Consider the following 20,727-nt stretch of genomic DNA (forward strand, 5'->3'; position numbering starts at 1 on the left):
GCAGAATCTATTGCATATCTGTCCATCCGGGTAGAGGGATCCTCACATGAGTATCTCTCTCTCTATCTACAGTTTTTTCATCTATTAATAGTTTAACTTTTTTGTACTTTTTCTCTTGTTGAGGATTAAGAACAGAGGATGTCGCACCTTGTTAAGCCCTATGGCAGGTTTGCTACTGAGCTACCAAGCTATCTCTCTTCTGTTTTCCACGGTGAGCTGAAAGTGTATTTTTAATGCGGCCCAAAAACTTATTTGAGGAACGTGATTGTTTTTGTTACTCACCATTCATCAACATTAATATGTCCGACTGGAGCGTTTGTTGCTTTGTACATTTATTTATTGGGCTTTGGGGTAAACACTGCTTGTTTTTTCCTCCATTGTGCCACTACAATCCATGGTCCTGCCCTTCTCTGAGTCAATATTTTATTTAGAATTTTAGACTAAATGAACAATTTATTATTTATCTTCAAATCCTATGATGAATGTTGCTTTTTGACTTCTTCAGCCTTACCCTTATTCATGTTTTTTGTAAACAGCAGCATTGAGTCTCACTTGAAACAGTTATTCATTATTCAGACAAATAAAACCCATTAGGCATTTCTGTCACAGTTTGTAGAACAAATGCAAAACTGCTCATGAAATGATTACAATTTTCTTTTTCAGTCGCTTCACTTTAACTGGCAATAAACCATAACAATTTCTAATTAATTTCAGCGCTGAAATTCATAGTTACTCAGTCAAACAGATGGCATGGACTGTAGCTCACAGGGCCAAACATAGCTAAAGCTGAGGCATAATTGAATAAGAGGGTTCATTAATCATGTTTGCTGAGTTTCTATAAAGGTGATGAAGAATCTCAAAACTAACAGGCAAACTACAGAGCTGTGTGTTCTAGAATGAAAAAATTAGTATGATGGATACGAAATCCTGTGCAAACCCAAAATATGACACAGTACATGGGGGCTGCTGTAATTCCAACATCAATCCAGTTAGGGATTAAATTTCACATCAGTTGATATGAAGAATCACCACAAAAACGATGAAGAGTGATTTCTTTCTGAACTTTACTTTGTGGCTGAATGAAACCTGAAGAAACCAGACAGTTCAATGTGGTTTTAAACTTGTCTTCGTTAACAGATAATTAGATATACTCACTTAACTGCAAAACATTTGATGCGGCCTCCAGAATTTCAACAGATAGCAGCTCGTAACAGATTTTTCAGTATAACACATTGACTGTATGCTACCAACTAAGTGTCTCAAAGCTGTAATATATACAAACACAAGGGCTTTGAAACATAAACATCTTTCTCCTCATCATAACACTTCACAGCTGACTGATGTACATTTGGCTCCAGAAATAAAAGTCTCATTCATTCTCTCCATACGTGATGTTAGCTGTTTGGGTCAGGTGACTCTGAAACTCTATCGTGTCCATCCAATCTGATGAACATGCATTTGAGGATACTTCTTTAGGCTTTAGAGATGAAATTCAAACCTGCAGACTGGAGTTTCTGCTCTAACTGATAAACCTCTAACAGCTGTTTTATGTGAGCCGGTCCAGACTAACATTATATGCAGATTTTCAGCATGAAAACTTGAAACAATGGAGGTGGAAAAAGACAAGAATATTGAAAAGAAAGAGAGAAATGTACCCAGCTGTTTCCCTCCATGTCACCACAATGCTTTTAAGCTGCTATTATACTGGGAATAAAGCGTATGCACCAATTCAGCAACACTAGGTAACATGGGTTGTGTGCTCCAGTGCCATTTGTATGATAATCACATAGATCGCTTCTCTTACTTTCATTTGTCCCTGAATACCAAGACTGTCAGGGCTGTAGCTCATTATGAATGCAACATGTGTCCCTTCCCAACAGCCTGCTCAAGGATTCCTGATCTGTTAATCTGTTCAAAACGAGTGCATATAGACACATTATGTGATTAACCTGCTTAATAATGATAATTGGAATTACAAACTCTTTGCCACTGACAGTCCAAACTCTAGAAAGCTAATTTCTTTGTTATAAACCAAAACTATGACAATGTGATGACACAATATTCAGAAGAGAAATGAATCACATATGATCTATCACCTGCTGATGGATATTACTTTTTCTAAATTTACAATATTTGCTCTTCAAAATGCCATGCTGAATTTGTCTTCTCACAAAAGGTTGATCAGTTACATTCTCATCGCATGAAACACCATTGTCTTGTCTCTCTGCATAACCTTTTCACCAGCATTCAAGAAACACTTAGGGCGGGATACTAATCCTGAGGCGACATTTTCCTTTCTAAGGCCAGGCTTAAAAAAATGGTGGCCTCTAAGAGCAAAGTCAGCTTTATCTCGACCTTTTGTTTTCTACAACATCGCAATATGTCGCGTCCCCGAAACAGGTGCTGCTCCCGGGATCGAAGGGCAAACTTCAGAGGCAGGTAAAAGCAGGCAGCAGCTTTGCTCTGCTAACCCACGAAGATGCCCCCCCGCCCCTCCCCACCCCCTTTCGACCTGGCTCAAAGGCCCCTTACTTTTCTCTAGGCCGAACATGCGATGCTGCAAGAGATCTCAATCTGGCTCTCATTACGATGCAGGCCATGAGAGCTGCAGGGCAACGGATCAACATCTCAAAAGCAATAACAATGCTGCAGAAAAGTTTGAGCAGAGATTTCTCCGCTTCCCAAACTTCGACTTGGCTCTTTTTCTTTTATTTTCAGCTTTAATGGGTCATTTGGCAAAAGAAACTTCCAACACATGAAATAACAAGCCCGGACCCTTCAGATGTTCAAGTCTTATTGTCTTCACTGGCTTATTAGCCACCAGGCAGAATGTATAGACCCTTTATAATACAGCTCATTGCTCACAAATCTCAACAAAACTGCTATTTAAATAGGAAGAATTGTGTATCTAAATTTGCACTAATCAAAACCTCAAATTTATGTTGTTGAATTAAGTGTAATGTGAAAGATGAAGCTTTAGAAACGTCACCCAACTCTGCAGCTCCCATAAGCTCTTGAAAAATTATTTATGGTTGTCATATTGTGCGGATACTGTTTGAAAGATCACAGAGACGAATATAATGCATGTTGCTTCTTTACTATAAAAGTTTTTCAACAGATGAGCATTATCTATGTGAAGCAGCAGGAAACATTTGGCATGAGCAGTCGACAAATACTGTTCTGATACAGTGTGATGCCGATGTGAATCACTCTTTAATGAAATTCATTAGGATCGTCACGCTTATATTTTTACATTTCTGAGCACATTCTGTACACGTTCATGAATTGTAGCATTATGATAAACAGTACAGAGATATATTTATCAGGGCACACACTGTACAGCGGCTTTCAACCGAGGGTCTCCCTGCATCTTATTACAGCAGCAGTGTCAAATCCCCCAGGAAGTGTGTGGCAGAGAGTCAATGGACCTAATATAGAGTGATTCTTCTCCAGGGGCATTTCCATGGGAATGCGGCTCTGGTTTCACAGTTATCACTCACACAGAGCTGTCAAACGCTTAGCGGAGTTCTCTTGATCCAATTAATTAGGGCCTAACAAGGCATGGAAAGGGAAAGGATTCAGATCTGGGGGGTGGCGACAGAGTCAAAGGCCTCCACAAACGAGGCCAATATCTCGTTTCACACTGTCCATTAACGAGACATGTGAAGCACATGTGTCGAAGAAAGTTGTGACTGTGACTGACGAGGATTCCAGCTGACGTGTAGAAAAGGGAGTTTAAATAACTGATATTCCTGAGTAGAGCTGGGTTCAGATCTAATATCGATTCATAAAATTGCGAGATTGATCTTCTAATATATGCCTTTGTGAGAGGGAATTGTCAACGTCAAAACATGGCGGCAGCTCCTCCACTGAAGGCACAGCCAAGATTTCAGAATTGCAAAGACAGAGAAGAGTTGGAAATGTTAGTTGTGTTGAATACATTTCTAATAATGCACCAGGTTTGAGGTTTCCTTTCACAGTTTACACCATTAGATCTCTGAGAATCTCTTGCACATCCAAGCAAAATTGGGTTAGGGTTCCTGAAGTATCCCTGACTGAATCGAAAATGAATTAAATCGGTAATCGAATTGAGACTTTGGCAATCAGAGTTGAATCGATTCAGGAAATCATTGGCGACACCCAGCAGTTTCTCAGACAGACAAGCTATCTTTGACCTCTGTGCGAGATGAGCATCTTCTGCGCGCACAATTTGTTGGCTGCGTCATTCTCCGAGTCTGAAATAATTAATCAAGTGGTGGCGAGCGGAGGTGGCTTCCTCTCCTCCGCGTGGAGCAGATGTTGTAAATCCACTGCAGCTCACACAGACAGGTGCCCTCCAGCCGGTTCCTGTCTGCTGCCTTGGTAATGGTGTGTTTCCTTTTCCTGGGACACTGGAGGAATCGAGCAGTGCTCAGTCCAGCCTCTATAATCATCACATTTCAAGATTCGACAGCAGCAACACTAAGTTGACTAATCACCGCAAGATGGTGTTTGGTGGAAGAAAACACAGAATATGTACATTTTGAATATGGAAAGTTTACTCTGTAGAGCCCTTTTATTAATCAGATGTATAAACTGCTTGAACTAAACAGCGTTTCAGTCTCTTGTCAATGCAAAGGAGCTTTCATTGTTATCTAAATTGTAAATCATTGCAGCTAAGCTTTGGTGACGATAGTTAATATTGACACACATACTCCTACTATTCTACTGACTATTACAATATCAAACTTGTAACATTGTGTTCAGACAATATTGAATCACATAGGGCTGTGTCATGCTGGTATTTGCATCCAGCCTTGAGGGCAATGGAGTTTTACTTCACTTGTCCTGCACGTTTTGGGGATTGTGTGAAGAAGTGAAAGGAGAACATCCAAACTTCACGAGGTGAGGAGCAGGAGCAAAATATTTTCTTAGGTACTTATCACCTCAGGGAACCTGAACAAGGATCAGACATGTATTCATTCATTCTGTCCACAAAAAAACTTTCATGGACGATCGGGTTTGAAGGTTGCTGTTAAGCAGTTGTTTTGTGGGGTTTGCATATTCTCCTCTTGTCTCCAGAGATGTAGTGCAAGTGATGTGTTTTAGAGAGAGGACAGTTGGCCTGTGAGGGTCTGTGAACTGCTGCAAGGTTACGATCTTGTTCCTGCTCTGCCATTCTCTGCATTATACATTTAATACATCTCAGTCTAGACATTAATTCAATTTGCACAAACGAGCATTTCCAGTCATTCCTTTTTATTGTGGCTACCACGACGCCACAAACTGATTTCACCGATTTGATTAACTGAAGAGCTCCTCCTGGGCATAAAAGAAGCCGAATTAATTTTCCCTGAAAAACCGTGTGGTGCCATAGCTCAGCTGGTATATGGTGTAGTCTGGGAACGATGATAAGAAACTATTCCATTTGCCGGCTGAACTGCAGTGTAATTCACTCGGTGCATGTAAACAAACAATGAAACAGTAATTAAATACTATAAGGTTTGTGGCTGCACCTATTTTTAATTAAATAACAGCAGTGATAAAAGCATATAGCGCACATGCACAGCTACAGATATCGAAAAAATTCAGTTGGGGAGCTCATTCATCGTGCCTGTCATAAAACCTGCATGGGGACCCCAGCGATACAAGGCATCTACATTCATCATTCGCAAGCAATGTTGTAGTCGAACTTTAAGGTTGCCTCCTATAGTTTTCTTTAGTTTCTGCCTCAGACTCTTAACACACTGGAATATCTCCGAGGTGACATAATAGGCCAGTGTTTATAGAAATAATTACATTGGAGAAATTCTACCGATTCAAATATTTTCATAGGACTGTAAATCTTGTGTTCAAGCAGTAATTAGTGCTGCTACTGTGGAAGATACTGTTTCACACAGCTGCCCAAAAAGCTGACCACATTATGACACAGTAGCTCTTTACCGCAGGGAAACTGGAAAGAGGGAAGGGGAATGATTATCAGCAGCTGTCATCTCTATTTGAGAAGGGAAAAACAGTTCTGATGACGGGTTCGTGAAAAAGCCCTTCAATCACTGGTTATTAATGCCAGCAAGTCAAAGAGGAAACAGAAATCTCGGCATATATTGATTTAAAAAATGTCAAATTGACTGAAGGTTTATTGGAATTTGGGGGAGAGAGATGTTATTCATGCAAAAAGTATTATATTTAAGAGGATTACAACTGTCTGGATCTCACTAAAATCTGGAAAAGTGCAGTCTTGCAAGTTTTTGCTGACATAAACCTGGTGTTTAAATCTGCCACGGTCTGAATATAACGAGTAAAATAACTCAGTATGCCTCACTCACTGGCATATTGTGGCAATGAAAATACAAATTTCACAGTTAGCTAACTGGAGGGAAGGGGGGGGCATAGATCAAGATTTATGTTCTTGGACCTTTTGTAGCACATGTTCTTCCAAGATTTGCCTCCATCAATCTTCACAAAACTTTGCTCACCCCAGATAGATTTAGCAGCGTCCCAGAAATTCAACAAGAGGACAGTAAGTGGAGCCTTGCGTTGGAAAGAGTGTCACAATGGGGCTGTGCCTACTTGTCTGGAACAGTCTTTCTCTATGGATAAGCACAGAGAGAGGCCGAGTTAATTAGCCTGTGTTTGGCCCTTAGAGGCCACTGTATGTCAGTTACCTCAGAGCCGTTCTGTGAACAGGCACAAAGAAGAAAGACTCAATTTTTTTATCTGATCAGGAGCTCGACTCAAGGACATTTCCACCCTTGATGTATAAACTTGGTGATCAACAGCAGGTTTAAACAGATGGTCTTAAGTCCATTAAAGGAATCGTGTTCTGGGAAATATCACTGTCACTTGAGTTAGGACAATGACCACTGCTGCTTTTCCCTTTCACCTGCTTGTGAGCTATAACCAACCAGTGGAACAGAAGACGTTACGTTTAGCAGACAATCGAAGCGGAGATCTCAGACCCTGACCTAAAAGGGGACAATTGAGGGTTGTTTCAGCCAAAGAAAAAGTGTGTGGAGTGAAAGCAGATCCTGCAGGATATTGAAGTCGTGTAAAGCATGTCCATCGCACGTTTCACTGAGTTAATCCTGGAGGACGCCAGGAGCCCATTGGCTATTGAATGACGACGAAGTAGCCTCTGGGGACCACGGACAATATTTTGGCCCTTCTAGTGTAGACAGTGGATATCCAGGACTCGGTCTTCCATTCGCTGCACATTTTTTCCACCGATAGTGTCATTTATCGAAAGTCAAATGTTTCTCCACACAAAACACAAACAGCTAAACTTTTTGTAGGTTTTAGGTCGTCATTTTTGCTGGTAAAAATGGTAAACGGAAAAGGCTGATGCACTTCCATCAAAGTGTTGCGCCTCATTTACTCACCACATGGACTGTTTACATGTGGGCAAACAAAGCCTACTCAAATTTGATTGGTCAAACTACAAACAAAAACCAGAGATAATTCAGTTTCCCAAATCTCATCCCTCACCCACAGAGTCTGCACATTCACTCGCAGGATCAGTTTTTAGAGATTTATCCTGGAGCTTGTCAGAGGAACGGAGCAGCGTCATCTGTCTATATTGGAACGCATCGTGCTTTTTCTCACCAAAAGTTTCCATCCAACAGTTCCACTAGTTGATACCGAGGTAAAGAAACTGCTTGCTCAGCGTTTCACTGAACACATTCAAATCAAACCAAACCCAGTGCACTGGTGGGAAGATTGATCTACAACCACAAAGCATCACGTTCTTCTCCCAAACCAAAACGTTTAACAATGAGCTAGATTGTTCCTAACACGGTAGCAATTTCCCCCCAAAAAACCTTTTGTCAGTGTTATTGTTACATGGCCTGAATTTCAATGTTTACTCATGTGTAAACCAAGAGAAAAAGTCAAATGGAAATATTCGTCTGGACAATGAAGGTTTGTGCCTCGCATTTCTATTCTGTCAAAGGATGTTCATCATTTTCAATTATTCTGTTTAATATCACCTCTGGGTTTCATATTGTCATTATATAGACATTATTAGCATTAGTCGACTGGCAGAAGCTTAATTACTAATTATAGTTATTAATTTTTCACACCAAAGTCTGTTCACAGACACCTGATCTCTGAAATCACCGAGGCTGAAAACTGTGAAGATGAAAAAAGATCGGAGGGTATTAAGTTAGACGGAGGTGATGAGGATCGGTTCAATCAGGAGGAAGAATGTGTTAATACATAAACTGATGAGTTAGAAATCTCACAAAGTGTACTGATACAAAAGTGTAGTAATCCTTTAATAGCAATGTCGGTTTTAGAGTTATATTGATAGTTAGGACACTTTATAATATGTTTTCAGACAAACATTGAAGAAAAACATGGATGGTAGTTAAAATAAATCCCTCAGCATTTTGCTTAATGAAGATCCTGTTTACATCTGAACTCTTACATTTGCAGAAGTGAATTTTTAGCCACTTGGAAGCTGCAGAAACAAGTCGTAAAATTTTTTTTGATCCAGTGTAACAAATAACCTGATGACATGAAAATAGAATTGCTTAACACATTTTGTTGAATATGCCAACATGACGAAAGATTAAGGATGGGAGTGGGAAAATATGACTGAATCAACAAATAAGCTGTTTTACAGTTTCTGCGAAATTAGTTTCTATCCAATTCTTTATAGCACAATAAGCCTCTTACAACATGAATACAACAGTAAAATAGAATCTGACACTGTTTTTCCTCATTACTGCTGGTAACAACAACAAAACCCCTTCAATCACATAAATCTCCACATGTAAACACGTTCTGTAACGAGTGCACAGTGATTTATCTGGAGGTACTTCATTATGGATCAGAGCGTTAAACTCAGACTCATTTATTTTCCCCCCACATACATCTCAGCTAATCAATGGCACGTCTCTGGTATTAACCCTCGTGGCCCCTGTCTTTCAGCACTTTTACTCCAAACTCTATGCAACTGTTTCAAGTAATACAGTTTAATGTCACATGCAGGCGGTTATTTGCGAAAATTGAATCAAGTCACCATTAGAGGTCAGAGCTGTCGGGCTGACTGATATCAGATTAACGTGCCAGATTTTTAAACGCAACACAAAGATGTTTTTTTACAGGGCTCTGACATTGGCTGGAGAAGAGAAGCAGCCCACAGGAAAAGCTTCACAGCCTTTCTGTCTGTGAAGCTTTTAATCCTCAGAATCGTCAGCAAGTAAATGTTACTCAAATGTATTGATGGGGTTTAGATGGGAAACTCTTTCCTGTATAGAGTTTTATTTCCTGTAGACCATGGCGCTGAGGAGATGCAGCTCGGACTCTTGAGCTTTGATAACCAGTCTCCTCACCTGAATCTTGTTGAAGGAGAACTTCATGTAAAGATACACTTTAATCCCATTTTACACGGAGTGACGGACCCAGGTAGCCGTACTGGTGTGGACAGACCCCATGTACTGGAAAATAAAAATTGAATGCAGGGATACTGGTATGGGCTTATATATCAACTGTTACAGCCTCTGTCACGTAGCAGTGAGCTCCGACATCATGTTAACATGGATTTCTATAACTCCACAATTACAGTAACACTATTACAAATATAAGTATTTTTCCTGGTTATAAAAAAATATATATGTTGTAAATCTCCCTTATTGTTTTACCGTTAATCTCCAGATTTATAATTTTTTTCTTGAAAGAACTGCAGGATTCATAATAAGTATATAGACTGACAGAAATCGAGTTTCCAGTTTATTAGACCGGGTGCATATAGCTAAAACTAATGCAGTCAGACTTTAATAAATGTAAATACATAATGTATATCTTCAGCCACTAGGGCTCTCTCAATCAAAACAATAACGAAAGATCTTTGTGTGCATAGTCAGCAAGTTTATTCTCTGTTTGTTTATCCGGCTGATTGTATTTGTACCCTGTTAATAAAATAACTCAGAAAGTTTTCCTTTCTTTTATATTTCCTGTGTTTACCTGAACTGCAAACAACTGACAAAAAGATAATTAGATGGAAGGTGTGCAGAGAGCACTAAACGAACACTTCATTCCCCCCCAACCCTGATAACCAGACTCAGTTGCCATTTCGTGTTACCTAAGTCATTTGAATCCCTGGGATGTGGGATGCAATTCAGAGGTCTCGAACAAGGTTACGTTCAATCCCAAACTGTGTACTCGGCTAGAGGACAGTCCCCAGGAAATAAAGGAAGTTAAATTGTTCCTCCCTCGGAACTTATTTGGGGAAACGCAGGGCCCATAAAACAAAGTGCCACAAAGCCATTGTTTCTTCTGTCCCCCTCGGACAAGAAGCTCAGCTCTCCTCTGCTCAGTCACAAAAACACTTAGAAATGGCCATAGAAAGTAATTTGTTGTATTAACTTTTCATAATTTAAGGTGGAATGGCTCATACCTCTGCCGACAGTACCGTTAAATTCAATCGAGCCTGACATCAGAACATGAAACTATAATCTCCTTCCTTCTGCAGAACATTGATGGTTTGATAAAAAGAAAAGAAAATCACTCAAATTTAAGCTGACTCCCTTATGAATTGGAAAAATTGGTGGAAATGTCCAGAAAAAGCCCACAATGTCTCCCAATGTTAAAGTCCCACTCCAGTAGCTTATTACATCCCTTAAACTCTACATATTCAAGGAGTTTGTCATGAAAAAATTCCCTTCATGGCTTTAAAATTACCTAAATGTAAACTCTCTTCGTTATTTAGTGACCCGTGGCCCCGCCCTCACTTAATGGCTTCTGTCTTGGCCTCTTCCACCAAATTTTTGCAATCCTGCTGTCAAACAAATGAACAGCCATTAAACATTAACTTCTTAGGGAAGGTAACTTTCATAGAGCTTTAACTATTAATGCACAATTACAACTATGCTGGTCTCTGGTGCAAAAATGGCAACTTATTGTAGATGAAACTCTAGCTAAATCACACAGGCTGCTGTTTAACAGTGACATGTGAGGAGCTGAACTTTAATGATCCACCCTGACACACAGCAAGTATTAATCTTCAAATCTAATGCAGGTATTATCCCGTCATACGTTGGTGTTCTGTGTTAACGTGGTATTAACGTCCGGGTGTAACTCACTGCACCATCTCCTCTCACCATTTTATAGGGATTTAATAACTGACCTGTCTCCTTGTGCCACGTGAGGAAAGCGCGGGCGTGTGATGGGTTGTCTGTTCACCTTGGGTCCTACCTGTGCTCCAAATGAGATTCATGACAAATCCACTACAAGGGGCCAGCCAATATGCTTGGTAATAGCATGCTTGGCAGTACTTATCTGTCTCCATTAAAGACACAGGTCATATCCCGCAATGTCAAAACCATTAAATCAAAAAATATAGCCTGATCACCGGCTGGTGCTGGGCGCTGGTGCAGTTAAAAAGCATCTCTGTCGAAGGAGGGCGATTAAAAATAGTTTATCTCGTACAGTAAAAAAAAAAAAAAAATCTGAGGACAAACTAAAAAGCTTTGACAGACTAAAATCAAAATCCTTTCAATTAGTATAAACATTATGATAATAGAGATGTTTATAATAATTGAAATGATTCCGATTAAGGTCTGTGACAGCTTTTTAATTATTATAAACGTTATGATGAATTTATGGATCCTTGTCACCTGATTTCCGCAACCATTTCCAGTTTGAAAGCCTCTTGAGATCTTTACTTACGCTTCCAGCTGGACCCATTAATATTAAACTCAATCACCTACAAATGGGACTTGTACCTTGATATGAAACTCTCATCATGGTCCTGTTGTTGCACCTTTTGCCATTTACTGCAGCAGGAAAATGGGAAAAAAGACCTGGACTAGGCAATTGTGCTTAATTCTATATCATTTCAAGCATTTGCGTGGATCTGTCAAAATGAGCCTCACTGCACATTTATCATGCAGATAAGATCAAAGCTTGAACAGTCGACTACTTGCCTGGGATTTAGTTTTTATCTTTCATAACAGTGGAGGCAACAGGGATTTGGCTTGAACTCTGCAACTCCTGTGAATGAATAAACTGACCCTGTGTGAGATGGATGTCTTCCTTCGGGACCCGCAGCCCTGGACTGAACATCCTCGCTGCTCCAGGATCACGTCTCAGCTCAGACCAACATGTCAGACCGCCAACCACCTAATGAGCAAGCCTTATTAACCGAGCCTGGCGTCAAAAATATGGGTTGATTCACATTCCCAGGGCCAAAGTTAACATTTTTGAAAGTCTCATTCTGTCTCACTAGCGATCTGTGATAAAAGACATTTAGTTTGCAGCCTCAATGTGAATGTTAAGCATTTGTCAAGAAATTTGTTAAGAAAATTTCCCCCAACAACGAGGTTGTGTTTTCACCGCTGTCCTTTGTATTTTTGTTGGTTGGTTAGAATGTTTGTTAGTTGGCAGGACGTATTATCACGAAACTTGGTGGAAGGATGCGAAATGGGTCAAGGAAGATCTCAATAATGTTTGGTGCTGATCCGGATCAACGGGCGGATCCAGGAATTTGTTTTGGGGACTTACTTTAATATTGCGAGATAAGGCGTTTTCGAGATTTTCACTGATTACAAGGAAAAGTTAATAATTAATGGCTCTTAATTAAAAAATCAGGCTTATCTAGGGAGCTGATAACTGACAGTACTGACAGCTGAGTTGAATTGAAGGGGAATGTTGGGCCTGGGCCATTTTTGTTCAATCAATTAATCGACTATTCTTGTCAGTTTAAAAGTATTCATCGATAGGGCTTCTTTGGTTTCCATGTTCCATACAATTAATACTAGGCCTCAAAATGTTTCACCATCTGATTTACAATTAAAAACCACAAGATTTACAGGCATGTAAACTGAATCTTTTCACCATATAGTGGGCATGATGAAGTGAACAGAATTTCTTTGACTCTTGAGACGTGATTTCAACCGACAAAGAAGGAAAAGAATCTCAAAATGCCATCTCTTTAATGGCCACTTTTCCCAGCTGAGAAATATTGCGCCTATAATGTTTGCTCTGAGAGCTCCTTCTGCAAACCTGTGGTGATTTCAGGATCCCTCTGTGTATGCTCGCAGGGGTTGGGGCAGTTAGGGGGAGAGCTGGGTAATGGGAGCCCACCAAATAAGCCATCACTGTCACAGAAACTGCCTAGAATGCTACATAAATTGGGTTGAGTCATCAAAAAGGCCCCTTATCGTTTCTGACCTTTCGTAGTTTGGTTTCGGCTAGTCGGCTAATTAATTTGGGCAGATCACTGAAGCTGCCTTTAGAATCGACATCCAAACCCTTTTAAATCTGCCTAGAACAATATGTATGCCATCAGTAATTTATCCTGGATGCAGCAGTATGAAGAAGTACGTGAGGCTGGAGAACATCACTGCCTCTGTCTGTCTCTAATCAGCCATCATGAGCCAAATTGTTCACCACCAAAGGTCACGACGGAGAGAGAAGCCGATTCAAAAAGCAAACTGTGCTATTTTCCTTTCAACATGTACGTCACTGTGGCATCTCCTGTCATTTCACCAGTGAAGACCTTCAGAGAGGCTGATATTCATAATGAATAAAGAGGTGATATAATTCATATTCCCACCCCTTGCTTAAGCAAGAGAGCTGATGGAAATTAAATTAAAGTGATGACCCGCTGTCATGGTCATTAGCGGGTGTATTGATGTTTGTGAGACAGCAGCCGGATTGACACATTTGTGCCTAGTGACAAAGAGACGCTGAGAGGCAACAACACGCAGTCCCGCTCTCACAAGACTGTGGATAGTTGCCACAGAAATCAATATTCCAGCTTCCTTCAATTACATGGAGAGGAGGTGGCTCAGTGACACTCACTGCAATGACAGATGTACTGCTGAGGATGCTCAATTTACTGGGAGGCTCCACCAGAATAAAACTTTGCAGGCACGTAGCAGGTAAATGGCTGAAATGATGGGGCAGTAGTATGAATTCTGCATGATGCATGAATATCTATAGTATATAATGGACTGAAATGAGGAGATGGGAGATGGCCTGTTGCAGTGACCTGAAATATGTAACTGTGAAGCTAAACATGTAATCCACACATATAGGAGAGAAAAACTGCATTTTATGCCACACACATGCACACGCACACATGTAAGCTTCTTTCTGCAGCTCACCACACAAATCAGCCAATTTGAAACAGGAAAAAAATGCTCTTAACAACTGAAATGTAAAAAAAAAAGGCATTTGAAATATAATATAACCAGTTGTCAGCAATACCCATACAATCTTATAGCAAAAATGCTGCTGGGATTATTCTCCTCTCCTGACAGAGGATTTCAAACAGAAAAAAGCCTTCACTTACCCAAAGTTATGAGATGGAACAGATAAACTCCCCACAGATCCATCTCTGTGTGAAACGAGAAGTCGGGTTACGCGTCGGATCTGCAACTACAGCTGCGCAATTACACTACCAGAGGAGGGTATCCTGTTCTGCATGTGGACATCATTATTGGCACAGGGGCGATAATCTCTGAACAACTAAAAACAACCAAAATCCTCAGAGCGTCTACTCAGCTTGTTGCTGTCTCAGAATGGTAGTTACATTCCCAGCAGTTTCTCCCAGGACGTCGTCACTGCCGCGCTTTTGCGCAAAGCCGGAGCCATGCGTAAAATGATGCGAGTGAAAGTTGCTCCTGCGCGCTGTACGGTCCAGTAACGCGTGTGTGTGTGTGAGTGTGTGTGTTTGTGTGTGTGTGAGTCGCTGTGGTCGCACCAGTCCTCCAGTGCTGGGAGCTGCTGGAGGGATGCTGAGTGCTGCCGGGAAGAAGAGGGAGGGAGGGAGGGAGGGAGGGAGGAAGGGAGAGAGAAAACAGTTTGTGCAGGAGGACATTAAACAGCCTGCTCTCATGGTCAGGGATTCTGTAGCGCTAATAAAGTGTGACACGAGGTTTATTCTGCAGCAGAAACCTTATTATGCTTTTCCCACCGGGATTTATAGTGTGTGTGAGAGGGAGATTATAGTGATTTTAACCTGCTTTGTTTTATTTTTAAATCTACTACTGATGCACTTATGTCATATTCCCTGTAAATATTTGCATTTGCATATAATCTCTCTCGTAATAACTTCTGCTTTGTACTGTACTTGATTTCCATGTGTGTGTGGTGTGTGTGGGGGGGAGGTGTTAGATTAAAGGCTCTGCTTTTTATCATTTGTGTAATTTATTCTCATTTATATTTATTCCAAAATCTAACACTTATCATTTCATATAATATAACGAGTTTTTACGAGTGTTGATTAAAAAAAAAAAAAAAAAAAAAAAAACAGCAGAAAGATAAAATTGAGTTGTGAGTTTGATCTGAGGCCAAAGGGTAAAGTGTTGAGAACCTTAGTTCGGGGCCTTTAGTTCGATCTCAGGGGCCCATCGGCTCTCATCTGACAATAAATTAGCCCCTAGGGGGCAACAACCAATATTTTGAAGCCTCCTGTATAAAAAGCGAATATTCATGCAAAGACTCCTGCTTCTGTTTGTCGTACAATGTTTACAGTCCAACAAGTTCTATCACACATGTCAAATGTTTCAACATAGGGGTTTTAGAACAATATTTTAGCTAATCTATATATACAAATATCTGCATATGAAGGCAGATAAATCAATAAATAAGCTGGTGAATTATTGTTCAGTGTGTTCCCCCTCCTTTTCTCTCCACACTGACTTTTTACCTGCGGGCGTCCAAAGCCTGCTAAAACATCATTGGTCAAACCAGAAGGCTTCCGACCAAAATCAGACCCTGGCCAACAGAATCTGCATATTCTCATGTAGAATCTAGTATTACCTTTCGTTTCAGTTTGAAGCACCAAATATCTTACAAGTTATCATTTATTTTGTTTCCTGTAATGTCACTGTCATTTTTAGAATGAGTTATCAAGATCAAATATGTATAAGGCCTGAATCTGAGTTATTTTATAGTCATGTTCAGCAGTTTCCTGTATCAAGGCTCACAGCTCTTAGAAGAGGCAGATTTGGGGCACTCACAGGAATCCCTCATTTGGTTTTTCTGTGCACAAACGTTGGTCTAAATTCATGTGGACAGCACACCTCTAAATGTTACACAATAAGATCCAGACAGGCCGTCCCTCACATTCCTCCCTAAGCCTGAAAGCTTCGGGATGCGAGATACAGAAAGTCACCTGGAGATCCTGTGTGTAGGCGAAAGTCTCCGAATATATTTTGGATAAAAAATAAACCACATTTTCTTTTTCAGACACTGCATCGGTTTTTCTGTTGTTCAACAAAAAAAAACATTTGGTCCCCAGGGAGAAGCGTGGATCCAGTTTCTGGTCACAACCGACTACCGGAGCTGCACAGGCACATTTTCTGAGCTGCTCACTGTTTGGAAACAGGCTGCTATTGATTCTTCAGCGTTAAGAATTCAACGTTCGCACCATCTGTTCATTTTCTGGTTCAGCAGAGAACGTCAGTGGGCCAGGTTGTGCATTTGGAGTTTGTTGTTGACGTACGTCTCCAAAACGTCAACAACAAATGGAGTTTCCAGATGATCCGGGCAAACAGAGCTGGTGAGGAGCAGATAACAAAAGGGTCACCATGTTGGATCAGCCGGACGCAGTGTGTGTGCTCTACTGTACATGTGTGACAGTGTCTGTAAAGCAACCCGGGGGTCCAAAAGGATGATCCAGCTGTGTCCGAAGACAGAATGAAGACCTCTGAAGAGCCAGTTCCGCCTGCTCCTGTTTATCTTTGCTGCTCTACAGCCGTTCACTGGACTTACATGAGCAACCGCAATATTCATCCAAGCGTTTTTTCCGAGCCATTCTTATTAAGCTGTGTTTTTTGTTTTTCCTCTGCCGAAGCCTCAGATTGGAAAGACTGTAACTGCAGAATATCTTTACGCCTCAGCGATTGTAATTTTAACTCCCTAACAAGTTAGCGATGAGAATATTTGAAACAATGCATTGCCATCTCTACTGGGAGTTGGAGTACTTAAACGTCGGGAGATGGGCTCAGAGAATGCTTTATGAATCTTTAAAGAGCGACTCTGTGCCATGGGGATCTTTTGGTAAAGCACATATTTGCAATGTGCTCCCGCATTTGTAATTCAAATCAACATCAAATTCTGCAAGAATGAAAAATCGGGAGAATGAGATGGAAAATGTTTATTTTCTTTCAAACCATTTAAGTCTCTGGCTCCGTCCCAGTGGATTCCGGGTGCCGAGGGGTTCGTCTCTCACAACCCGCAAATTGACAAACGCTAACCTGACGTGATCTGAATCGCCTCAGCTCTGATTTCTCCGGTAGAAATGTATCCGTCTCTTACACCAGTGCCGGCTGTCATAAAACATGATGCAGGGAAACTGAGCTACCGTCATTAGGTTCAGGATCTCTTCCTTCTACAGCAATCTTTCAATATGGAGAGCAGGTGCTGTTGAAACATGGAAGATGGACAACTCTCAGCTGTTGCTTCAGGCAAAGGTTTATTGATTTCCTATCTTTGTGAGCTGCAGCAACGTGGACAGGCCCGACATTAATGAGAGATTAGTTGTTGTGTCAAAGCGCCTGAACTTGGTGATGAAGAGCGGCTTTGTAAATATTTGTTGGAGCAGCTTTAACATTTTACAGCATTTTACTCGCTGCCAATCGCAGACTTCTAACTTTTCTGCATGATGAACCGAAGCGGAGTGACCTCATTTCCCTTTGTTCAAAGTACAGTGTCCCATTTGAAGCATGCCTATGTTCTCTTCGTTGGTTTGGGGGGGGATTTATTTTTTCTCGTTCAGGGAGATTTCAAAGCTCCTGCACGTCCACGTCGTTGGCACAGCCACACAAGTGCTTTCATTTATTTTGCCTGATTAGACCTCATTCAGGTTGAAGTTGGGGGGGAAGGTCGTGTGGGATTTATGTGAGGACACCCGATGCCTTGTAGATAGAGAGAGAGAGAAAGAGACCTCTTCAATGGAAGATGTTTGGGCTTCAAATAACAGGACATACAACCCAACCAATATGGACTTTGTGGCGGCAAATGCTGATAATGGGGAGTAAAATTTTTAAATGCAATATATCTGCTAATAATTGGATTTAAAAAAATTATTAATGGTTCCTAAGGTGTCGTTATCAAATAATTGCCACAAAGAAATGTAATGTAGGTTCGATATTTCAGAGGTTAACATGAACTATCAAATATATAAAGCTACGATCAGGATTCTTTTCATCAGGCAGCTGATACATTGGTCCGGCTCTAGGACAACCAGAAAGGTAATTTATAACATGAAACAAAGGCTTCGTCATATTTAAGTGTCTCAGTTATGAACGAAAGTCACACATGCCACCCACGCAAACCTCAGCGGGGGTCTAATCAGGTGAAATGTTTTAATTATGTGGCTTCTCTTCTGTACGTATTACCATAATTTGAGATATCAGAGCTCTCTGTCTTTCTTTCAGAAGCCATTAGCTGCCATTCCTTCTCACGGTAAACAAGTTTCAGACCCCGACATTTTCCCCGGATGCATAATCCATCAAGAGTAAACACAAAGTCCTCATTTTTAATGGCGTTTCTAAACTGCCCACGTCCAGAGGTTTTCGTCTTCTGCCAATCAGCCGACATCCACAGAAATGCACGGCCTCTCTGGGGGACGCTGAAGTTTTAGAAAAAGCAAGTCTGCAGGAGGGAATAATTGTAAAGCACGTCACTCTGATCATTGTGATTATGTTTCAGGCATCTTTGTCGGCCGAGACAGACGGACACCCACGATCCTGTTTTAACGACGACCGGCAGGTTAGAGATGGAGAGGAGAGTTCATGTTGCAGCGAGCCACAATGAGCCTGGTGACATGTGCTTCAGGACCTCATTCCACACCCCCACACATTCAGGGTTGACTAAAAAGGAGGCCATGCATACATTCTGGTTCCAGGACATTGACGTCATGTCTGTGGATGATTGCAAACAGAGTGGTAGTTGTTCTGTGTGAACCTCCAGGGACACTTCTTCCTTCAGCGGGTCAGTACAGGACAGACCACTTTAGAGACTTCTTCTCCGCGCCAGAAGTGTCACTGTCTCATCGTTGAATATTTGAAGAGGCTTAACGTGGTGTAATTAAGCTTTAATCCCCGCTGGACAGCCAATATCGCCGTTGATCCCTCCCTTTTTTAAATGTCGGCTGAGGAAATCTAACTTGTCATCTCCAAGTGTGTGACAAAAGAGGGACTCCCGGTATTTGACAACACACGCTGGGAGGTTTTTCTGGCGCCTGCAGTCACCGCAAACTGAGGGGGGGGGGGGGTGTTTCACAGCCAGCGACGTGCCAAATACAGCAGCGCTCAAATGGTGCAAGACTGCACGGCGGCCTCTCGTACAGACGGCGACTCTCTCACCCCCTCACTACACAGCAGATGGTGTGTCTCTCACATACGGCGCGGAAGGTTATGTTACTGCTCTGCGGAAGCTGGTTGTGTCTTAAGCCTAATTTTGACCACGCAGATGCACACACACACACGCACATGCATGCCAAGACACAGATGTTGAGAAAGATGACGTTAATAGTTTTCTAATGGTCACCCAGTGGAGGGCGGCACCACATGCGGCAACACCAACACAGTCGTAATGTTGTGGCTTGTTTGTTTTTCTTATTCCCCTCAATCCTTCCTTTCTTTAACAGCTGAATATAGAAACACATGTATCTGCTCTATCACTCTCTTTAGTTTCACCTCACGTTTCGGCCATTCCCACTTCTGTAATTAAAGATTAGTCAGAGATTTTCTTTAAAGAAGAGCAAAAGAGATCAGGTTACGCCGGCTTTGACAGATGATAAATTCATGAATGCTTTCTCTTTTATCCAGAAGAGACTATCTCTCCCTCTCTCTATGGGTGTCTCTGTGGTAGGCTTGGGGAGGTGAAAAGGTTATCCCAGAACATCTATCACTGATTTCCTGACACTCCTGGTGGCCAAAGATAATCAGATGGCACCTGGATCAACAGCTCTGCGCCTCGAGATCCATAACTCATCTCCCGGGATTTTGTGAATGTGAGAGCACACACCAAAAAGATGTGTGGGTGAGCCTAAGTGTGTGTCTGCAGATTTTGGGTTTGTTTATAAATGGCTATTCGGCCCCTGTCGCTGACATTTTGATGAGAATTTATGCTTTTCACCGCGTGTCTTTTTGAGCTGGGAGCGTCGAGCAGATGTTCACTGGAAGTGATGCTGCCGTTGAAAACCACATTTCACTGAAAGCTGAAATATTTTCAGCTTTTAAGGCTTGTACTTAAAGTCGTAAGTATTTTGTTTCAGATCCTGCATAATCTGTTAAATGAGCACAAAGTCTGTGCAGCGATGCAGCGTCATGGATACAAATGATGCCCTACAACCACTTAGTCTAATTGGTAGCTGTGTGAAATTTACTTTTTGTCGTTTCCAACTTTTTGTCATGTCAAACTATTGTCTTTGTGAAATTCTTTGTGTTCTTTGTGTTCAGATTCTCTGCATACCTGTGTCGTTATGAGAGCTCATCCGCTGCCTCTGGGTGTTCGTTGACACATTCTTTCCTTTAGCCGCCTTGTCCGCCTCATGCTTTATCATTGTGTTTGTCAGCGGTTGTGGTTAGAGCGTTGTTACAAGTGTATCACCATTACCCTTCTCGTATGGTGTTGGATAAACAAAATATCACAGTAGTTTGAAAAGAGATGTGTACACCTAAAAGTGAAAGAGCCTTGTGCTAAATGAAGCTTTTAAGGACCTTTGTGATATCATGATGTTCACATTCTTCCACATTGATTGGGCCGAGCTGCAGTGCATTGTCGGTG

The 20,727-nt window shown here is 41.3% G+C and overlaps 1 protein-coding gene across 1 annotated transcript in view; it reads right to left on the minus strand.

The window, feature by feature from the left end:
• gfra4b (GDNF family receptor alpha 4b) overlaps window positions 1-20,503 on the minus strand; it is a 42,309-nt gene extending 21,806 nt beyond the window's left edge. Inside the window, exon 1 of the mRNA XM_061079193.1 lies at window positions 20,413-20,503. Coding sequence (XP_060935176.1) covers window positions 20,413-20,503 — 91 coding nt within the window. The remainder of the gene's footprint in view (window positions 1-20,412) is intronic.
• Window positions 20,504-20,727: the final 224 nt, after the last annotated feature.

The sequence above is a fragment of the Limanda limanda genome, chromosome 10 (assembly GCF_963576545.1).
Source record: "Limanda limanda chromosome 10, fLimLim1.1, whole genome shotgun sequence".
NCBI classification, from domain to species: Eukaryota; Metazoa; Chordata; class Actinopteri; order Pleuronectiformes; family Pleuronectidae; genus Limanda; species Limanda limanda.